This window comes from Vidua macroura, chromosome 6 (genome assembly GCF_024509145.1).
Source record: "Vidua macroura isolate BioBank_ID:100142 chromosome 6, ASM2450914v1, whole genome shotgun sequence".
Taxonomy (NCBI): domain Eukaryota; kingdom Metazoa; phylum Chordata; class Aves; order Passeriformes; family Viduidae; genus Vidua; species Vidua macroura.
Window position 1 is genome coordinate 49825809 of NC_071576.1, and position 22357 is coordinate 49848165.

At 36.7% G+C, this 22357-nt stretch overlaps 1 protein-coding gene across 1 annotated transcript in view; it reads right to left on the reverse strand.

Moving 5' to 3' along the window:
* The window catches only part of OTOG (otogelin), a 90962-nt gene that overhangs the window by 31644 nt on the left and 36961 nt on the right, over positions 1-22357 (reverse strand). Inside the window, exons 24-33 of the mRNA XM_053980212.1 lie at positions 19211-19318; positions 14921-15059; positions 14471-14605; positions 13238-13384; positions 12533-12652; positions 11591-11707; positions 10630-10786; positions 9620-9646; positions 6744-6911; positions 4448-4726 (exon numbers count right to left, since the gene is read on the reverse strand). Coding sequence (XP_053836187.1) covers positions 4448-4726; positions 6744-6911; positions 9620-9646; positions 10630-10786; positions 11591-11707; positions 12533-12652; positions 13238-13384; positions 14471-14605; positions 14921-15059; positions 19211-19318 — 1397 coding nt within the window. The remainder of the gene's footprint in view (positions 1-4447; positions 4727-6743; positions 6912-9619; positions 9647-10629; positions 10787-11590; positions 11708-12532; positions 12653-13237; positions 13385-14470; positions 14606-14920; positions 15060-19210; positions 19319-22357) is intronic.

Sequence of the window (22357 nt, forward strand, 5' to 3'; positions counted from 1 at the left end):
GAGAAGCATTTTCTTCCCTGTAATTTATTGTTTTCTTCTTCATGGCTTTCAAAAATAAAACTGGGACAACAACAGCAGTTGCTACCATTTAATGAATATTTTTACTATTTTATCACTGACAGACCATGAGGTTCTGCTGAGCCACAGCCACCTTTCTTAGTAACTTGGCCATTTCTTTTCCTGAGTTGACAATTCTTACTGTTCATAAGTCCACCTGACCTTAATTTTCTATGCTGACTTTTACATCACAGGGACAAAATTTGCCAATGTTAGAATCTCTGTAATATGAATAATTCCAAGTTATGCTCAAAAAAAGGCTATTTACTTAAAAATAAACCCTAAAATTTGAAATGTTCCAGCGTTAATAAGAGGTATTTAAAAAAAAGGTCTAAAAATTATTTTAAAAATCAAGTATTTGGATTTTCCTTCTTACCTGATGCTTTTTTTCTTTTTTGCTATTTAATGCAAAATTTTAAAAAATCTAGTAGGCATAAAAATTGCTTCAGAATTAGTTCTATTTATAATGGAGGCAAAACTCTGCTTGGTAACTTAGATTGCCTGTCTCCTCAGTTACAAGTTTAGAAACATGAAATCCTACCCACTTAACACACACAAACGAGTAACAAACCCTGCTCATGACTTCTAAGTTTCTGCAATGAGAAATGTAAGCAAACATCACTGGAAAAATTAAACTTTGTGCCCAGCCAAAACATCACTGGAAGCAAAGTGCAATTACCTACCTCTCATCTATGTATGGTTCAGTTTACTATTACAATGTTAATGCAATTTTTTAATCTCCTCCTATTTACTCAGCCAAAAATGGTAGGTCAAATGTTTCTGTTTGCAGTAGAAAAAGGGAAGATGTTACTGTACAGTAACCTCAGTCTGACTGCAGGAGCTACCAGGCAGATATGTTCAGTGGCACACATGGGATTTGCAGGTACAGCAGCAGTTGCTCAGCATTTTCCAGCCCCAGGGCCCACATCATGAACTTTTGGGCCAATAAAGCACACAAGCTCAAATTAAACTCAACAGCAACTCGTTATGAGTCAATAAGGACACTCCAGAAAATTAATTCTACTGATGGAAATGGAAAATAGTAAATTGATGCTAAAGTAGTTGGTAGTATCATGTGTAAAACTGACTTAAGGTAAAAAGATGATTTTGTAAAAAACTTTTTCATTAAAGTGAATTTAATTTTCAGTTTTGCACCATGTTTCTAAATGTGATTGAGTTAATTAAAATGCCAAGATTAAAAGGGCTCTGTATCAAACTTAAACATTGAAAAATGTCTCTGTGCAGTATGCCTATACTTAGTGCATCTTGATATTTTAATTTTAGCTGAAAATTCTCTCTAAAACAGGCCTTTTATTTACAGCAAGTTAGCTATTACAGTACATAACTAGCATTATTAAATACTTTGTTGCAGAATTTATATAGGGCAAATCACATTTTCATAACAGACATGGGTGACAATTCTATGAATGATAAAAGGTAACTAGTTTGAACATATTTTTTAAAAGGGTAAGAAAGCAACAGCTATACCCATAAAAAGGTCGTAAATTTCCTACAAACACTGATTTCCCAGCAATCTCAAATGGGAATTGATGGCTCTTACATGACACCTTTGTGCTTGTCCCTCTGGTAGGAGCAAGGGTATTCTTTCTTTTGACTGAATGCATACCAATTCACTTGCCAGCAAAAAAATTCCTGAACAGAATGCAAAAATGTATTTTCTTGCAAATAAGTACACACCACATATCAAAATTCAGTTTTCTACTCAATTTCCTCAAATGTTTGTGGGAACAGGACAGCAGAAAAAGCAAAGCATAATGAAAATAAACCAATTTTAAAGCTGAAGTGAATTCTTATGGCAAACTTCCCAGCCTTGGTGTATCCCAATCTGACAATATTTATTGCCATGAAACTGGAAAAAGTGACTCGTCAGCTGACTTTAAACAGATATGAGTCTACTGCTGTGGTGATCAGGTCACTTAAAATTCTTCCTTTTGAATGTGCGTCACAGAGCACGAAGAAGTCTCATGAGGAGCTTTCTGGCCAAGGGGATTTACTGGGCCTATTATTCTGCTCCTGATATTTATCCTCTGATTCTGCAGGAATAGCTGCTCCCAGTTCAAGAGTTTCTGATCTAATATGCAAAGCATTTACAACAGTCAGCAGGAAACCCAATATGCTTTTGCCTGCGCTCTCTGGAGCTGGTGTAACTTTTCCATTAACTTAAACAAGTGCTGCTGTATTTTTAGACCATGCAATTACCCTACATCAGCAGGCTGGCCCTTGTGAAAGTACACTGGAGAAAGATTGGAGCCCTATGCTCCTCTGCTCATAAAACTCTGAAACCCAAGCCCTCGGATGTAGTGATTAATGAAATACTTCTTAATCATTTGATCTGATCCCACATGCTGAGGTAAATTGTTTTAGTTTTCCATTGGCATAAATAGGATTTTTCAGTATAATGACTGAAGGGTAAAGACTTCACACTTGAAAAGACATACCATTCTGTGTTAATGGATGACCACAGAGAATTGGAACATGCTTTAACTTTTTTCATTCCTCCCTCAAAGATAAAAGACTAAGGAGATATTTTTGTTATGTCCCAAAAAAGTTCCTTGCTTGAAATGCTGTACGAACATCCTGATAATAGCATTAGCCCTCTAATTATGCTGCTCAAAAACCTCAACAGCTCTGTGATTACAAGCATTTGTCAAGAGGCAACAGGCATTTGGCAATGACAAAATCTGCCATTTTTCTCAAGTTGAATTGTGCCAGTCAACAGCTGCATTAGGCTGTCAGCGTAATGTACTGCAAAACATCGGCAGATTCACAATGACACCATTAACGTTTTAATTCAGTGTTTTGATAACAAGAAGCTCCACAAGACACACAGTTGGCCTCTTCTGTCACAGAAATCAGAGGTTGCTTCAGGTTTGTCTGTGCCACAATTCAACATGGTCACTGTAAAACATGGCCAGGCCATGCTTTATTTGATACAATATTTCATTTTCTTTCTTTGCTTGTAAAATACATTTCCATTTCAGAGAATGAACAACTGATTTTAAAACATGGTATTTCTAGGAACGCTTATTAAAATACTTCTGCTAAATAAATAAATAATGCATTTAAAACTACTGTACAATAAAAAAGTTTTAGAACATAATCACTTGCAGTGATTTTGGAATTATATACACTGCACTTGGTTTCAGCAAATAATTGTTGTCACTGAATTTCATAAATGAATATTTTTGATGTATCTAATGTGTTAAGGCAAGTAAAAGCTAAAGCAAAGAATAGTTACATTAACAATCTGCTTTGCTTTATTTTATACGCCAATATAAGTTATTGTATGTTTTTCCTGACCTCCAAGGCCACCTTCATTTCAGTGCATGGTTCCACCTGTTCAAGAATATGTAAAAACTCTAATTCTTCTTTTTTTTTTCCCTTACTGATTAAAAAAAAAAAAAAAAAAAAAAAAAAAAAAAAAAAAAAACCAAAAAAAAACCAAAAAAAACCAAAAAAAAACAAAACAAAAAAAAAAAAACCAAAAAAAACCAAAAAAACAAACAAACAAAAAAAAAACCAGCCAGTTCCTATGAAAGGATCCTCAGAGTGAATATCTTAATTTCTGGTCTCAGTGGAATGGAACTGTTATTGGAATGGGAATCTCACAGGTAGGTAGAAATACCCTCACAGCAGTCTGTCTTGTATTCAAAAGCTGTATCTGTTCAAGAAACATTAGGGAAATGAACATATGGATCCCCAAGAAGGGGTGAATACCTGCAACTACATAATGGCTGAAACACTAGTGGTTAACATCCCAACAGACACAGCATCTCTGAGTGGGTAGTGGATAAAAGTCAAGGTGTTTTTCAGGAGAAAATGAGGTTTGAAACATGTAACCTACAGGCCATGTCCTTAGCACTGGATGGCATTGTTCCTGAGGAGGCTACAGTGTTAGCAATGAGAATTCACTGTACAGAAATCTCGCTCTTGGCAGCAGGCAAAGAGAAAACATTGTCCACACCTTAAATTTTACAGACTGTTCTTTTATATTCCCTTTGTGAATCCATTTTTTATGAGTATGGATGTTCTACTCCTAAAGAATTTTCTTACTACCTCCACAGCAAGTATTGCCCAGAAACTGTACACTAGGATATGTATTTCCAAATCCGTTTGGCAAGTTAAAAAAAAAAAAAAAAAAGTGTGTTTAGCTATTTAATGGCTTTTCACAAGAAAACAGAATCTCATCTTCACTATATTGCTCAGGGAAAAAAATATTTTGAGCCCGGATGTCCCAGAATTCCCACAGCTCCCAGTAATATAGGGGAGAGGTAAGCAATCTCATCACCTCTGAAAATAACAACCATTTAACCTGGATTTGCACAGGGAGAAAACTGCTGTTCATAACATTCATAACATAATTACCTACCTACAAGTTTAAAAAGGGTTGACAGTCTGAACTCCTCTGAATGATGGTACTTCAAAAGCTCAACTGAAGAGGCTGAAATGTGGATGAAGAATCCTGGTTTTGCAAATGACTCAAAGGAACTGTATCCCGACAGCCACGTATTCTTGTGAATGACAAACGTAGATCTGTTGTGAAAATCTTCCGATTTTTTCCATTTAGAAATGACAAGAGTATTATTGGTGACCAGCTGGAGAAAATAATTTGGTCTCTCAGCTGTTTCAAATGAAATCAGGCTGGAATCTGAAAAAACAAAACAGAGGAGAGCACACAGAACATATTTATTTGCTGATACATGCGTAATAAAACAAGTTCATTCTGATGTACCACTACTGACTCTAGTAGCATGAGGAATGAAAATTTGCTTTGGCCTTATCAGTGGAAACAGCCTGAATCTTGTAAGAAAATACACTATGTATGGATTGCAGAGTGCTAGATTGTGATGATTATTAAGTTTTCTAAATACTCTACAGATTGCAACAGGAAGACAAAGAGATTGAGACATTTGCCCACACCAGGGTAAAGGAATACAGCCTGCAGTCAAGCAGAACTTAATTTACAGTCTTTACTAAGCCATTTGTTTAATAAAAACTGTAACTCCATCTAACTAGGTTTAAAAGTAACATTTACCATCAGGAATTGATAGCTTAAAAGCTCAGCCTTTCATTAAAAATAAATTTAAAAACTGTATTTTGCATTCAGCTCTGTAGCTCACCCTCTAAGAACGTTACAGCAAAGTCTTTTTTTCTGGAAAATGTTCCCTCATGATACCTTACCCTGCAGTACTTCTGATTTCAAGCAGCCAATTGCAGGGCATCAGATCTTCAGCCTGTTAGAGTCATCTGTTGTTCACAGAATTACTTCATTCTGTTTTGCTGTAAACTCTGCTAGTCTTTTGAAAACAGCCATTAATCTACTGTAAAATCAACTAACCCTCCAGGATTGGGTAGCATTTCTTTAAAAAAAACTTAGAAAACAAATGATCTCTATTAAAAGGATATATTATCACATTCTGGCATAACACTTCTGGAAGACCACCTTGTTTTCTGTGCATAAAAGCTTCAGATAATCTGGAAAACCTAGCAGTACTAATGAATGCCTTTTTATGAATTGTCTGCAGCAAGTAGCTCTTTGATAAGTAACAAAGGACAGTCATTGTGATTTTTAACACCTGCTGTATAGCCAATCAGTGCATTAATGCCCCAAACTCTCCATTATCCAGGAATGCCTGAAACTGGTAAGACATGCACTTTGCTGAGGTACCAAAGAGTCATGAATGGCCTATAATAATACATATCGATTGTACAAATTCCTCATGACCAAATGATGAAATGCCATTTGCTCAAACTGGACCATAAGGCAACAAATTCTATTTGCCAGGTTAAATTCTGAGCAAGAGATTTTTATAGGGGAACAGAACAATAGAACTGACCTTCCCTTTCCAAACATAAATTGAACACAATGTACAAGTACCTCAAAACTATGACTAATAAAAGAAATCCATTCCCAGCTATTCTGTTACATGAGCTCATGTGTCAGTTCTCCAGACAGGAGTATTAGTAATCAAAGACTTAAAATTTTTTAAGTGACACAAAACCACCTTCAGGCTGTCCAAAGAGCTCATCAGGGGACTCTGGTGAGTAAAACCATTGATACCCAAGTGCTCTGTGGGCATTAAAGCTGTGTATGCAGACAACTTCAGCATTTAATTAATGTCACAAATGCTGGATATACTCTTGTAGGATTTCTGCACTTGTCTGAAGGTGTGCAACACATCTTTCTTCTGATGAAGAAGGAAGTTTCCTTGAGGGGAAACTTAAGTTGGGACCCAAAGGAGACAGATTTGTAGCACTCACCCTTACAAAGCTCAGTCAGTGCCAAAGGGCATCTGTGTGTGGGGGGGAAGACAATGAGCAGTGGTGGCAGAGCAAGGGAAGTGGGGAGCACTTGCAACATTTGCCTCCCATTCTTTTCCACTTCCACCAGTGGAGAGGTAAAGGCAGCAACACACAGATTACTGGGCTGCAATACCAGTTTGTTGTTTCTGAAGGCTGGGGTGTGGGGAGGCAAGCTGCTTTTCAACTGCTTACAAAGCTACAATTTAAACCCACCAAAGAAAATTTTGGCAGACATTGAAGTGCATATTCAACTGACTGATAAAGCAAGGAATTTTTTTTTTTTTATTTTGCACTCAGGTCTATTCTTAAAGACAAGGGCAGAATTTGCTCTTACTTAAGATGCTAGGTTTTTATGACTTTACCATGTGCTTTGGGTTTATAAAGTCCTGAAGTCAGCATAAAGCTCACTACATGCCCAGGAGCAATATCATCTTCTTTCATGGAGAAAACAATGCCATCCACCAATTTTGCTGCTATTACAAATTTTCCATCCAAATAGCTGACCAGTTTGTATGGGCCTTTTCCCAGAGCTGTGGAGAAAAAAAGCAATTATTTTTCATGTCAAGTGTCACAAATGCTTGAGCTCTGAGCATTAGGGCATAGCACGTGAAGAAAACCACATCTCACCACTCTGGAAATAGATGTAGGTGTCATGCACTAGATTTGAAAGAAAACCAAAACAAACCTTTTTTAGAAAATATGTGTTCTAAAAACTATCAAGAATACCTACTTTCAATTTTCAAGATTCATGATCAGCTTCTCCTTTTTGTCCCTCTCATATGCTTTGGTTTCATAATCACTTCATTGAAGTTAGCTGACACCTTGGTTATTTAATTTAGGATCCTTCTAAACTATTTATTTGTATGGTTGAACTGACTATATATGTCTTACTACTTTTTAAAACCTATTTTATTACGTCCAAAGCATGAGGCATAGAGAATAAAAGTTTGTTGTCTACAAGCATCAAAAAATTCCATGAACAGTGAAAATACAAACATAACCACTGTGAAGTAAGACAGGAAGAAATCAGCATCATAAGCAAAGAATGGTCATATAAGTAAAAAAAGCCAAAAATAAGCAAATTTATTTTGTAAACCTTAAAATGCCACACCTTCTCATTTAGATCAAACTTTACTGCAGAAAAATAGTTTTGAGTTCATTTTTAAATATTTGAAACTATTTTTGTTACGTTCCCTGTTAAAATTAGGCATTTTATGCCTCACCTGAGCTGTTCACCTCATTACCATTTTACCCACATGCCAGGACATGGCAAGCATACATATGATATAACTGCAGCTATCAGCTGGGAAGCTAATAGCATTGACTCTTAAAACCTCTTCCAACAGGTTAAAAGTTTGGATTGCAATTTGCAGCTTGCCTTCATATTCTGCTTCTCCAAAACCCTAAAATTCATTAAGAGTTTTGAAATCCTAAGGATGATGCATTACAAGTAGAGCTTTAAATTCTAATGGCATGAAAAGGTAGCCAGCTGGGATACAGGTCCATGCCCACCTAAACATGTACAAAAATATCTCTTAACCTTCAGTGCAGGGAGTTGAAAAAACATGTTTTAAATTACTACTTAAAACATCCACTGCTCTGGAAATATCCTTATATGTTTAAGTACCCCATCTCAGGCCCATCCAAAAGTTGAGAGACCACAGACACCAGCTGAGGATTTCCCTTGACCAAAGACAAAAGGCTTCTGCTTCTAGTAGGACTGGAACTATTTCACTCTGGATTAATCACAAAGTGAATACCTCTTTCTGATCTAAGACAACTTTTTAACCTTCCTGTCTCCAAAACTAAGTAATTCTGGGTTATCCTACTATAAGTTATGTAGACAAGAAAATATTCAGCATGGAGATGATTTTGGTTTTTTTGCCCACTGACAGCTGTGAAACATCATATGTTGAATACCAATGAGCTGGATTAGCAAAGAGTACAAAAATTCAAAGAAAGAAGTATACAATAACCACATTTATTTCAAGGCTGGTCACATGCACAAATCTCCACTATTTCCACTAATTTCTGTCAGTGAAATTTCAGTAACAAATAAAGGTAATTGCACACCTTAAAAGTATGTGTTATCATCTAGCTCCACTATCACCACAGATGTTAGAGGCACTGCACTTTCAGTCCACCTGCACTAAGATTGTCTATTATCAGACTGTATTTCTTTTACAAAACAAACCAACCAAAAAGAAAACTTAAAACCTTCAATCACCTCTTACATTCAACTACCCTTTATTTAAATTAATTGAAACTCTTAAATGGCGATTTAGATAAAATTCCCATGCATTAGTGATTTGACTCCACTAAAAATCTTTTCAGGAGTCAGTGTATGAGAAAAGGCACATTTCTTGGCCATATTTTTGGGGCCTGGCACAATGCATAAGTCTGTCCTAATTTAACTTGGCCCCTTTCTGAGACCTTTCCTGGAGTGAGCTGCTGCAATATCGATCAGAAGACCAAAATATTCCATGCCATGTGGATAGACAGGCTTCTACATGAGCTTGAGAAAGAGTTACAGCATCAATAGCAGGAGCTCTGACCCTTCCTCACACCAGGCTGCCTTGTGTGACACATCCGGCTGTGCAGACACAGGCAGAATGATTTGGAAATAGTCTGAATATGGATTCCAGGGCTAACACAGCACTACAGCACCCGTGCCAAGTTCAAGGTACAGTCCAGCACCTTCCCCAAGGTTTGCACCCCTCGCTGACAGCCACTCTAATGCAGCAGCAATGCTGGCTGCTCAGGAACTGGAGGCTAGGTCAGACAGACCTAAAAGGAGTGTTATTCCCCTCTGGGGAAAAAAAAGTTGTCATAGCTTAACAGCTGCCTCCCTCTGGAGGCTGCACAAGTGCCTGTGAGTGATTTAACAACCCACTGGGGTTTGCTCAGCTTTGATCTGCACTGCACCTTAAGCAAGCAGTGCCACTAGCACTTTTCAGTTGATATTCTATTAATTATTTAATGATTTAATTGTTTAATCATCGTCCATCACTGCAAAGAAAATTAGTTAGACACATGTTCTTGGGAGAGGTCCAGGAATTATGAAATTAAAAGCCTTTGAAAAAGCAAAATAAAGCAGCAAAACAATCTTGGCTAGTTAAACAATATAACACTTACAAATGTTTTCATTAACACAATTCTTTTTATAAAAAGATTCTAAGACTTACATTAAAAAACCCCAAGATTCTACTGATATTTTGTCACTTCCTTTAGGACTTACCTTTGTTGAAATATTCACAATCATAAGCTAAAAGAGAAAAAAAAATGCAGTTACAGGCATTCTATAGATAAATAGGTTTTCTATTCCCTTTTACGATTAAGATGTGAACCAAATGCTTGGCCGAATTCGTTCATACACAAACATTTATTAAAAAGTTATTGCCAAATATTTACTGTACTTTAGATAAAATCCTAATTTAAACTATGCATGCTTAAAGAAAGCATTGCTTCTCAGCAGGAAATACTAAGCTTACATACCTACAGCTGTCTTTTTGTGACCTCTAGTGGCTATGACTGAGTCTCATATTAACTTACCTTTTCCCTCAAAAGTTAAGAGTAATCGACTCACTCTGAGGCCAGTTTGCTGTGCGACCCTGAGCAAGCTGCACATTCGCTCTGTACAACTGCAAAGTCTGAAAAATTCTTGTTTCATTCCATTCTTTGCATCTCCCCTTCTTTTATCCCATCTCTGGGGAAATGACAGCCTCCTGTTAGGCATTTCCACTAGGTGCTAGAGAAAAAGACCTCACATTTTTTTTGTAAGTTCTAAGAATTGTTGGAGAGGAATCCTAAGGTAATTACTACGCCCAGCTTAAAAACTTATTTGTTTTTCTTCAGAAGACCTTTGTATTTCATATTTGCTCTGGGGGCTCTAATAAGGCATGTATGTTTACTAGATCTTATTAAGAAGTTAACTTCTCCTGAACATGGAAATCACTTGAGCTGCTAACTGTGCATCTTAGGTTTGAGGGATGCATGCTGTATCCTAATATAGATCTCCCATGACTACTTCTTTCACATCGTAGGACAAAGGGATTAAAAGTATCACTCACAAACACAGAAAAAGCACATAATCCAGCTAAACCAGAATGAAATTGGAGTGAGAGGCACCAGTGAGGCTTAGATTTAATTTATCACCCCAGGTCAGGAGGTGTGACTGATTTTTCAGGTCTGGCTACCATGAATTCAGGGCAGTGGCAGCCCTTGGCAGGGCTGGTTAAACAAACTTACGACACACTCTGGGAGACCTCCAGTCCACAGCAACTCCGTGCTGACAGCACTGATGTGCATAAGCTGAGACACTTGTACAGAAACACTCACAGTCACCACCTTGGTTACAACCACAAGTGTCTGTCAAGCAGTTGGAGTAAAACCAGGTGACGTCAATCTGGAAATGAAAATATTGCTTATCAAAAACACTCCTATCGGAACTGCCAACCAACACCTCGACACAAAGCTATGGCTCTTCCAAAAGGCAAGACATCCAACTTGGAGGTATTAAAGATTCCACTCTCAATGCTTCCTGAAACATGAGAAAAAATGGCCATTGGGACACACCATAAAATCTTGTCCAGCACTTAGCAATTAAACACAACACAATTAAATCAATGACCCATTAAGAACAGGCACGTTAAGATACTGATGTGGGCTTGTGTTTTGTACTAAGCCCTAAAAAACTGTGAAAACCTGTGAAATAAAAGACTAAACTGACCACAAATCAGTAAAACTCAGAAATTTTAAGGAAGTCAGATACACATAAAATGTAAGAAATCAAAGTAGATGGAAAGCTCTTCTTTACATGTGAGTAGTTCATATTCTCTTCATATTATCAGACAATTTCACACAAGAATTTGTAATTTTTCCTTACAGTATCTTCAAGTCTTGTCTTAAGTGACAAAATTTAAAAGAAAACTGTCAATGCTAATTTTATTATTGAAATGTTACACATTCTACACGGATTTACATTTGAGTAGATTTTCTAGGAATGAGTTTTTCCCATCCGACACTGCCCATTTAATACATTTATTTATATATGCATGCCGTGTAACACATTTCATGAAAAGCAAGTGGTTATGCCTACACATGTGTATTTTTGTCTTCTTTAATAACAAAGAGCTTCATGTTGAAGAGTAACATTTTTTTCTGGTGCTATGTCCACTGTCACTTGTTTATATACAGGACTACAACTCACCACTGGGTGGCAAGCTTCAAATGCTTCACTTAGCAGTATCCCACATTCCTTCTTGGCAAATGGCTCTCTAAGGGGGTTCAAACTGCATGGATTTCGAATGTCAGAGCTGTCAACACACTAAACCGGGAAGAAAAATGAAGGTGAGAAATTTTTTCATAGCCACTTTGTGTTTTGAACTTGCAAAGCATATTTTTTCGCTTTTTATTTTTTCTAGGGAGATGCAAAACGTGAAACTAAAGTAGGACTAAGATATAGAATTAAAAACTAATGCTAATGAAGAAGAAATGGAAAATTACTTTCTGAAGAAATGTTCCACTGGTCTGAAAGTGGCAGAAAACCACACACGTACTTATGGGTCTAATCAGACATGCCAGAGAGGCTCAACCTGCAGTACTTACACCTGAACAATCTCACATAAGAAGATCACTCAGTGTGCATTAGGAGTGTCAGAAATCCTAACTACTAGGAAGGTACATTTCTATGAACACCACTAGAAACATTACCTTAGAAAAAGTTCTGTCTCTAACTTTAGAGCACATAGAATTTTTTTCCTTTCCACTGCTTTGGCTGCACAGTTAAATGTTTCCCAGCTATGAAAAATCAGCTAAACTGTCAACACAGTCTAAAGTGAACTCAAAATTCTTCCATTATACAAAAATCACACTACTTTACTGTTCAAATGTAATCAAAAACATTCAAAATATTGTTACAGCATTTTTCTTTACGCTCTAAACACTCTGCAGCAAAAAAGGTGATTATTTTTTTTTCTTTAACAGATTATGTCATCTTTTAGAACTGCTGATATTGTCATTTTTATTGCTGCCTGACTGGTTCATTCGGGAATGAACTTCTGATTTTATTCAAGATGAATTTTATGATATAACAGCAAGAAAAACTACTAGCAAAATATACAAGTAAGCACATTCTCTTTTTGCCATGTACCTCTATAGCTGTCCAGCTGTTTCCAAAATCTTGTGAGTTTGTTAATTCAAAATTATCTGGAGTCCTCAGTTCATTTACTGTCTTCAAATCAAAATTTCCACACAGTCCAGTCAATTCTCCCTGAGAAAAAAAATTATATTTACACACACATATATAAACATATATTTTCACAAGATTAAATACTATCAGTCATGATCATTTCCAAAACTTGCAGCTTCAGCTGTTTAATTATAGATTTGTCACATTTTGATCCTTTTTCAGCTAAATTTCAGTCAAAAGAATTCAGTAACAGAGCCATGGAGGATATTTTATTTTGGCAATGTCACTATTATGCCCTTTCAGTTACGTATCCCCAAGGCTTTAAAAAAGGAGATGATCTTTTACTTCAGAAAAGTGCGCTGTTAGCCAGTTATGTGGTTTTTTAAGCCTCAGCAAAATAACATCTGCTTCAGTCATGTAAGGAACAGTACTGAAGGAAAACTTCACCCCAAAGATATTTATCTCTGTTGTTACAGAAGTTACACAGAAAAGAGTAACTAAAAAAAATATAAATGAGAATGAATATTTTCATTGACAAGGTAGCTGAATGCTTCTTTAATTTATTTGTGACAGACATTCAGTTTATTCTCAGAATAAATATGTCTTATTTAACAAGATATAAACACCTCAAAGAAAATGGCAATAAGATTGTTGACTTCCACCTACCTGCCACTGATGACCCATCTGCACGTGAACTGTTGTTCTCTGATCCCAAAGAATGGTGATATGTTCCTCAGGAAAATGAACAACAGTGAAAAATCCAGCTTTCCATAATTGCATTTTTTGTAGGCCATCTATGTAACTAGATAAGCTCTGTTGAAAATAAAACAAGGGAGCTTATAATGCGAATAATATCTTCATAAAATGTTCACTTGACAGGAAATGAAACACCTAAATAAAATTAACAACATGGTTCTCAGACACATCCAAAAACAGACAGAAGGCCACAGAGGGAAAAAAGCTTATGCAAAATGGGCCTGGATTTTAAATGTGAACTGTATTGTATTTTTATGATTTTCCACTTTTAGAAGTTGATTTTATATCAAATTTAAAGGATTTAAATGGTAATGGACCGAATATTAGAATGCTAATGATTCATCTGTGAGGTAAATGAGTAGTCTTAGGGCTCCTGATTATGATTTTCACTTAGTTATAAGTAATTCTGTCAAAGTCATATGCTTTTTTGAATATGGATAAGTAAAAAAGATGCATGAAGCAGCCTCTGGAAATAAGGAATTGTCCAAATATGTCCCTAGGTCACAATCTTATTTACATAAAGCATTTTTCTCTCAATCCACTAACAGTCAGACTGCAACTTATTTGTAGCATGGACTAAGATGCCTGGTTTTATTACACAATATCTCAAACTTCCTTTCTATAGTCAGTCTATAAACTGTAAATAGTACTATTTATACTATAATTACTAATATACTAAAATAATACATGCTTACAGAATAGAGTTTGTAGTTTGGCCAAAACAAAAATGAAATTCAGGCTGTGGAGGATATACTCCACAGGGGCTGTAATTTGTTGGGATTTTTTAACTGTATAGAAATATTCCTCGTATATATGCCACACCTGACTAAGCTCTTAGTTCTAGTGGAATTAACAGCAAAACTCCCACTGACTTCAAAACACTTGTATTTTTCCTAAGATCTTAAACAGAAAGTAAGTCTAAACAAAAGAGCTACAATTATCTCCTCTAACATTTTTGTCTAATGCAGACAAGATTTTGTTTAATGTTTTGATTGAACAATCCAGATGCCATCAGCATTCACTGTAAAGATATTTACACCTCTGCTACTGAAGTGGCACAGTAGGTTTTTGGTTATGAAAGGAAGAAACACCCGCAGAAGTACATATGCTGCTTTTTGACCAGCAGTAAAAACTGAAACTTACTGGATTCCCAGTCTCATCGTCAAATACTAAAAGAGATTTTCCAACATTAATAAAAATGCTTTTTCTGCAAATGATTCCAGTACTAAAGCAGTCAATATTCTCTATAATGACAGAAAGACTGGTTGAAGAAGTACCCTGAGGAAAAAAAAAAAGTCAATTTTTAAACATACTAATATAAATATACATATTGTTACATAGTTCAATTAGCAGAAACCTCAGAGTGTGTTTATGTTATGTATGATTCAAAGTCTAAACAGTCCCAAAAATGAAAAAAAAACCAGGATGTAGGACTCAGCAAAATGCACAGGCAGGAAGTAAGTAAGTACAATGGTAGATTTTACCAGGTAGTTGTCAATCCAGTTTTAGGGAAGTAAGTAAGTAAGTACAATGGTAGATTTTACCAGGTAGTTGTAAATCCAGTTTTAGGGAGGTTTTACACAAAAGTCTCACCTTAACCAGGTAAACCTTACAAGTTCCAACAAAGTCAAAGGTGAGCCCATCGAAGGTCCTGTAGTGCCGGTCCCCATACGCCGTGCACATCGATGGGCAGGGCTGGAAGGTGCACTGGAACGATCCGTGCTGGCAAATGCTGAAAAATGTATGACCAATAATGGGAATATCAGCTGCAAGCGCAGACAAATGATTACAGCTATTGCACTGAGAAGCAAAGAAACAAAAGCTGTGCAAGTGTGAGGAGTGGGGACAAAAACATTTTGAAATGTTGGCTAGAAGCAAGACACATCAATTAATTCTCTGGTGAAAACACCATACATATTGAACTCATACCATCTACATTTCTTCTTCCATGAGAATTTAAAGGCTTCAGAATATATAGGCACCACAACAAGTCTCAAAAACCAAAAAAAATACAACCAAGAAAACCAACAAAACAAAAAACCCGGTGCAACGCAATACCATTTATTCTCTAGTGCACACCAATAACATGCCACAAGGAGAAAGCTTTCTTTTTTAGCTTCTCACTAAACATTTTTTTCTGGACAAGTTGAATCTTAAAGTTAAAAAGTAGCATGTCCTGTTACTACAGTCTCCATGCATTCTCTCCTTGAATAAGAATTTTACAAAATTATCAAGAAAATGTTGCAGTAGCATTATTTTGGTGCTTAAGGTCCTTAAAAGAACCATGTTGTTGGACTTACTCTTTTTCCAGATGTCATCACACCCAAACACCAGCCTAAGAGTTTAGGAATTTCTAGAACAGTTCAAGTTATGTCCATGGCCACCTTAAACATCAAAGGGCTTTCACCACACATCTACAAAATGACTGTTCAGACCTTGCTGAATTCCCTTTGGCGCATAAGGGAAGTGGATTCTCTTTGCATAATAGGAGGTTTTGCAACATTGGATGCCTCTTTCTGAACCACCCTCTTGCAATCATTTTCAGAAATGACATAAGTTATGGATAGAATTTCATGGATATTTCATGGAATTTCATGGAATTTCAAGTTATGGATAGAATTTCATTTCCTGCATCCACAAGCAATCATTAAAATCTCATTACTAGGTTCCCAAATTACCCAGACACTTAAATTCTCCTTGATAAAGACAGCAAAGATGGTGCCCTGGCATAGCTTTAGTATAGGTATCCTTATAAATGTAGGTTAAACTAAATACAGCATGTGATATTGTACAGTTTGGTACATGCCTAAGTTTACTTTTTAAAAAACTATTTTTAATTTCCTTGTTAAATGAATGCTGAATGCTTTACAACTAAAGTCTTAATGTGATTTACAGAAATACTGGATAAATCTCTAACATTTGACATCTCATATACTGAAGCAGCAGGAAGTATGAAGTTTTATCTGAGTATAAATTTTTGTCAGTGTAACTTTTCCTTCATATTTCTATTACAGTGCCAGTACATCACTTTTTTTCAGAAGGGCAGCAAATAATAGAAAATCTAGGCAGCTTCAGCTACTGGTAGCATCGGGTTTCCTCCAGTTCGCTTAGCAATAAGCTTGCACCTACATGGAGCCACTGTACAGGTTTTCCAAGACTCTGCTTATCCCATCACTGATTTGCTCCACTCCTCGCATTTTGCTTCACTACATGTACCAATACACTAATGGCTAAAATAAGTTTAAAATACACGTGAGAAGTGTTTGCTATAGAAAAGCACAAGGAAATAGCAGCAGGACTTGCTATCTGCAGCCACCTCAGAACAGTACCAAAGAAAGGAAACTCATCAAGCTGATGGAGAGAGAGGGAAACAGAAGAAATTATGTTAGGACTGGAAAATTAAATGCTGCTTCTCATGTTCTCCTGAGACATTAGGTTTTAGCTTCACTCTTGACCTATTCAAATCCTTCTCCGTATGCTGATATCTTAAGAGCCTGTGCAGAAACATTTCTTAGCATGTAAATCCTAGGGAGTTCCATTTATTTTTTTTCAGGAACATATTTATAGTCAAGGAAGAGATTAAGAGACACAATGTCTTTAAAGTCCTCTACAGCAGTCATGTTTTATACTAAGCGAACTAACATTTACTTGTGAGGATCTAGAGAGCCCTAGTTGGAAAAGCTGAGCTATCAGAATCTTCTAAACTTCAAATAGCTTTTCACAAAGCATATTTCCAAGAAGTATTTGTTAAAAAATACAGGAGGCCAAATTCAGCAGCCCACAGAGAGTGACCAGCAGTTGCTCAGTGGTTTCAGCATGACAACAGCAGACCAGCACATCTACTTGCACAAACGCATCTTGGCACAGTACACCATCAAAATGTTTATCTGATAGCCTGAGCATTAGAACAGTTTTTGTTTAATGTTGCCACTACCTGCTAAATATTTCAGGTACTTGCCCTGAAAACAAAAATTGGGAAACTTAGAGCCACAGGTCAGACAGACCCCAGAGCTTGGGCTGAAAGTTCCTGTCAGTTCACAGGTAGTTTTGCCAACTTATGAAGTTATTTTGTTTGTCACATCACTGTTCAACAGATAAATCAGATCAATATTTATGTTGCTAACACTACATCAAGTATGAGTAAGATGATATTTATTATCAACACACGCTAATTCAATGCACCAACCCCACTGTATGACGACTTCTATGAGTGCCTAAGTGTGCTTGCTTGCACAGAAGCACTCATACTTTGTACATTTCCCTTAACATATCAGATACACCCCTGCATACCCACTCAGCAGACTCAGATTTTATACGCTCTGTATCAAGCAGAGCTTGTTGCAGACTCCCCTCTATTCATGAACTGATTGCCAAAAAGCCATTACCATTTAATCTGCCTCTGCTTCTGGATGTGGAAGACTACAACAGCCATGACAACGTTATGGGTTTGTGCATGAATTAATTAGCCTAGCCTCAGATAAAAAAAAAAATAAAGAGAAAGTTAAATATCCAGTGTCTTTCTGTCTGCACTGCTGCTGCCTTTGGTGAAGTCTCATACAGATTAGATGGGATAAATTAATTCTCTCTGATGCAAGCAATCCCACACCACGTCCAAATGGAGAGGCCTTTGGAAACAAGGGGGTGAATAACCCGGGTCGCTTTACCTGCCTGCCCAGTGGAGATGCCTTGTAAGTCGTTTCAACAGTCGACCAAAGGGCTACAAATCTCTTCTAGAGCAGCTACTGAGGACCTGACGAGAGGCAGAGGAAGGCAATCAGCACAAGGCTGGAGGGGGCACGAGCACGACATCCAGACAAGGCAGAGCCTGGTGCTGATGGGACAAGCCTTCCCTGGGCTGGGCTACCCTGAGCTGTGTTGGCCAGGAATAGCAGCTCACCAGGGGACACCAGTTAAATGCTCCTGGTAAGCTACAAGGAGGGCACAAAAAGAGGGAGCTGCTCTGCTGGGCACCTGGAGGCTACACCTCTACCAAAGCATCATGGTGCTTGGCAGTAGAGCTGGTTTTTCTGAGGTTCGGGTAAGACAAGTAGACAAGTAGCACTGCTTAGTGCCAGCCTACAACATTCAGCCTTGGCCAGAGAGGAAAACAGGCAGAGATTGTCATGAAATGAGCTTGTTCCAGGATCAGGTAGGTGGGGTGTATTTTCACACTCCTGCGAAGCTTATTAAATAAAACATATCCTACTGAGAGTGCTCAAGGAAACCTGGCAGGGTATGTGCTGCATTTACAACACTGGATAGTAAAGGGAAAAAAGGAATAGGTGTCTGCATGTGTTCAAACGATCCGATAAACCCTTTCCTATTGGAATTCTCCCTTTGAATGCTGATTGATTCATCAGTTATCCACACACACAAAATCAGTGACCAAATTGTCAGTTTCTTTGCTCAGTACATGATTTTGTTCAGTACTCCCCTTAATTCAACATAGTAGTGGATGCAGATTTAAGAACACAGGGTTATGTTCTGGTCTCTAGACAGCTCAGATTCAATGCTAGATGTGAAAATGTATAAGTAAAAAGCTTTCCAAAATGTCACTCAGATGTAATATTCAAGGGATTTTACCTGTACTTTAGGAATACTAGCCATAACCTTGAAAATTAAAAAAAAAGTCATTTTCTAAATCAAGATTTTTAAAAACTGAAAAGATCCCAAATTGCTACTGTTTTGTTATGTAAAGTACTTTGAAACCACAAAATCTGAACCAGTTTTAACAGCTCTTTGAAGAAATGTAAATACAAAGTCAAAGTAGATGGTTTAGATAATCTGCTGTGAAATTTATGATTAAAACACATGAAGGAAAAATAATTAACCTACAAATACAGAACTAAAATGAACTCATTGTTTAAATAGATCTCCACTTACCATGTATGACAAGAAGAAATTACTTTGTCACCTGGAAAATATTCCTTGCCTTTCCATGAGCATGGACATTCATCTGCATCCAAGCACATATCCCCATGTTTCACAAGACTATCAAATAAAAAGAACAAAAAATATTCATCCAGCAGCAGTACAGCTGGTATCTAGATACAAAAATATTTTCCTAAACTTTAAAGTTGCTACCAGTTTTGTTATTGAGATGTAAATAATATTTAAAGTCTTCTGAAACTGAAAAGGCACCATTTTGTTAATAATTTTGTATGAGCAATTTGGTATCTTCCTTTCACAGGCACCTGAATATTTTATCTTTATTAACTGCCAGCACTTTGGGTACTAACCTTTTAATCACTAACCCTCTAAGATTAACTCATGAATATACAGATTTTAAGGTCAGGGAAACTACAAATTTCTAGAAATCCTCTAAATTTCACCAAATTTTTTTGTAACTCAGCCAATTAAACTGCATTTGACTCAAGCCAAGAGATAATCCATGAGTTGTGGGAGCCATCGCAGCCCTTGGTTCTAGAGGTATGTACTCTTACTCTCCAAAATTTGTGGCATATTTAGTCTAAGGATTTTTAAATGAGGATTTCTTCTTGTCCTATTCGTTCTTTTCACTGATTGAAAGACTTTTATTTAACTACAGTTTTTCTATAGCTGTAGTTACACCTCTTGCTCCGTGAATAATTTAATCAATACCAAAAGAGCTATCCTGGCTGCATGAAATTATTGTATTAGTTAATTAATATTTATTTCTGCACCTTCATGCAGGCAATTACAAATATACTCAATTTTAGCAACAGAAGTATCCTCACAGTCTTCAAAGGAGATTTTCATTATACCATAGCTAACCATATGCATAGCTGTTTACAGTTCAAGATTAATGCTATGAATTTGTGTTTATACAGAACTCCTAGACAAGCAGATAAAAATGGAAAACTATTAAAGAAAAAAGAAAGTGAAAAAGATTGCTTTTATAGAGAAAGAACAGAGGAATTCTTGTCCAGAAAGACTAAATAGCGCAACCAGTCCTAAATTTGAAGTAAAATGTTCGTGACTATTTGATAATATTCAGAAAATCTGAAATTAGATAAAGAGACAAAGAGATCTCAAGCAGATTCTACAAATAAAGGTCATGAAATACACCAGAAGCATTGATCTATTTTATTAAATAAGCTATCATTTTACTGAGCCCAGGAAAGTTGCTTTTCTTCTAAAAACCAATTCATTTTATTATAAATATTGTCATGCTGTTGGGTTAGCAAAGCCATACCAGTATGGGACCTGAGGATCTAATAACAGAACAGCTGTGATGACAAATCCATCTCTCAAATGAAAGCTGTGAAACTTGAACTCTTGACAAGCTGCAGCAGTGTCTTTCACTCCAAATGCTGCAGATCCAAGTTGTTTTGATCCTGCCCCATTCCATACAACACAAGAATCCAGAGCAGCTAATATGCCAGTTCCATAGTAAAAGGAATCCTTACAGGCACCATACAGTCTAGGATTATCCTTGTTTCTAATGTTTGAAATGTACTTGTATTGACAAATAAACAGTCTCTTCAAATGGTACTTTTGGGCAGATAATTTTTTCTTTTCATCAAGGTAAGTTTATTTGGAATCGCAGTACCTCACTGTAGCAATACAAATTTTGTACAGGTTTTTCTGTATTCCTAAGAGATTCATTGCTCCTGATGTTTAGCACTGTTATTTATGCAAGATATGACACCATGGACAAGATGTGATAGGTGTGAGGCACATCCATGACAAACAGGGTAACAATAACGTCCTGTTTCCCTGCTAGCCAAAAGGAAACATTTCATCACTGAATTTATCACAGGACATTATATTTGCTCATATTAATGAGCTGGTAATTTGTATTTTGCGAATTAAATTGTACAGATTTGTAATTTGTATTTGACTTAGACTTCAGTATGTTATGTATCAGACAGAGATTTACATCTCTGTAAGGCTTATGAATGGGAATGTGCAGAACACCATAAACCCTCCTCCCCCATTAAACTGAAAAACTGTAATTTTCCTCCAGGGTAGGTAAAGTGTTCTTTGTAATCCATACTTATTTCAAGCATTGTGTCACTTGGAGACAATCAACTGTGAGACTGAAATTCTCACTGGTTTAAAGCTGCTCAGAACTGAACGGGGCACATTCAGCCACAAAGAGATCCCACTGACAAGGTAGCACTAAATGCAGGTTTTTCCTCATGTTATTACACTGGATTAAAAAAAAAAAAAGTGATAACAGCTTTCTCTCTTGTAAAGCCAAGCAAACAGATAGGTTTCAATGATCTAAGAATTCACCACAAATACCCTACAGAGAGGCCTTGCACAGCTCCTCTTTGAAGTATCAGACATTTTTCTTGATGCTTATACTTACTGTCCAGCCTACAATGAACTGCAAAGACACTATCCCACTTCTCAAAGGATGACTATCCCACTTCACCCTGTTGAACTTTCTTTATTATCTCATTATTATCTAGAGCTTTCTGCATTCACACACACAGAAATGCGTAAATAATCTTGGTAAAGGCACCACTAGAAGTAATGTCGTCTGTGACTCAAACACTTCTTTGCTCCTGCAAATATCCCAAATCTGTACCAAAACAATAAAATCTCTCTCCCAGCTTCCAGCAGAGCAGTTTTCAATAGTCTATATCTTGCACAAGCTCCTTCCTTGCTCTCCTGCAACAGCCCAACATCAACTGATTTATGCACCCACAAGTACTTTTGCTGCAACATTAAATTTACTCTCTAAAGATTTCACAGATCGTCCTACAAAGGTCTGTAATAGAGTTTAAGAGAAGCAAAAAATGAACAAAATAAACAGCAGGGAGCATTTGACTTGTCTAACCAGAAAACAAGATAAATTTTCAGAGAAAATCCAACACTAGTAACATTACTATAGCATCTAATGCCTTCATTACAGTTCACTCACAGTCTCAACAGGAAGAGTTAATATATTCTGGCTGACTGTTTTCTGTTTCATTTGGGGAGCTTCTTAAAATCTCCTCTTCCTCTTTCCCCAGTTTATTATACCAAAATATTAAGTAATTTTGTAGAATGCTTGGAAGGTTTTCATTATTCTCACTGTACCCTTCCATCTTTCTGTGT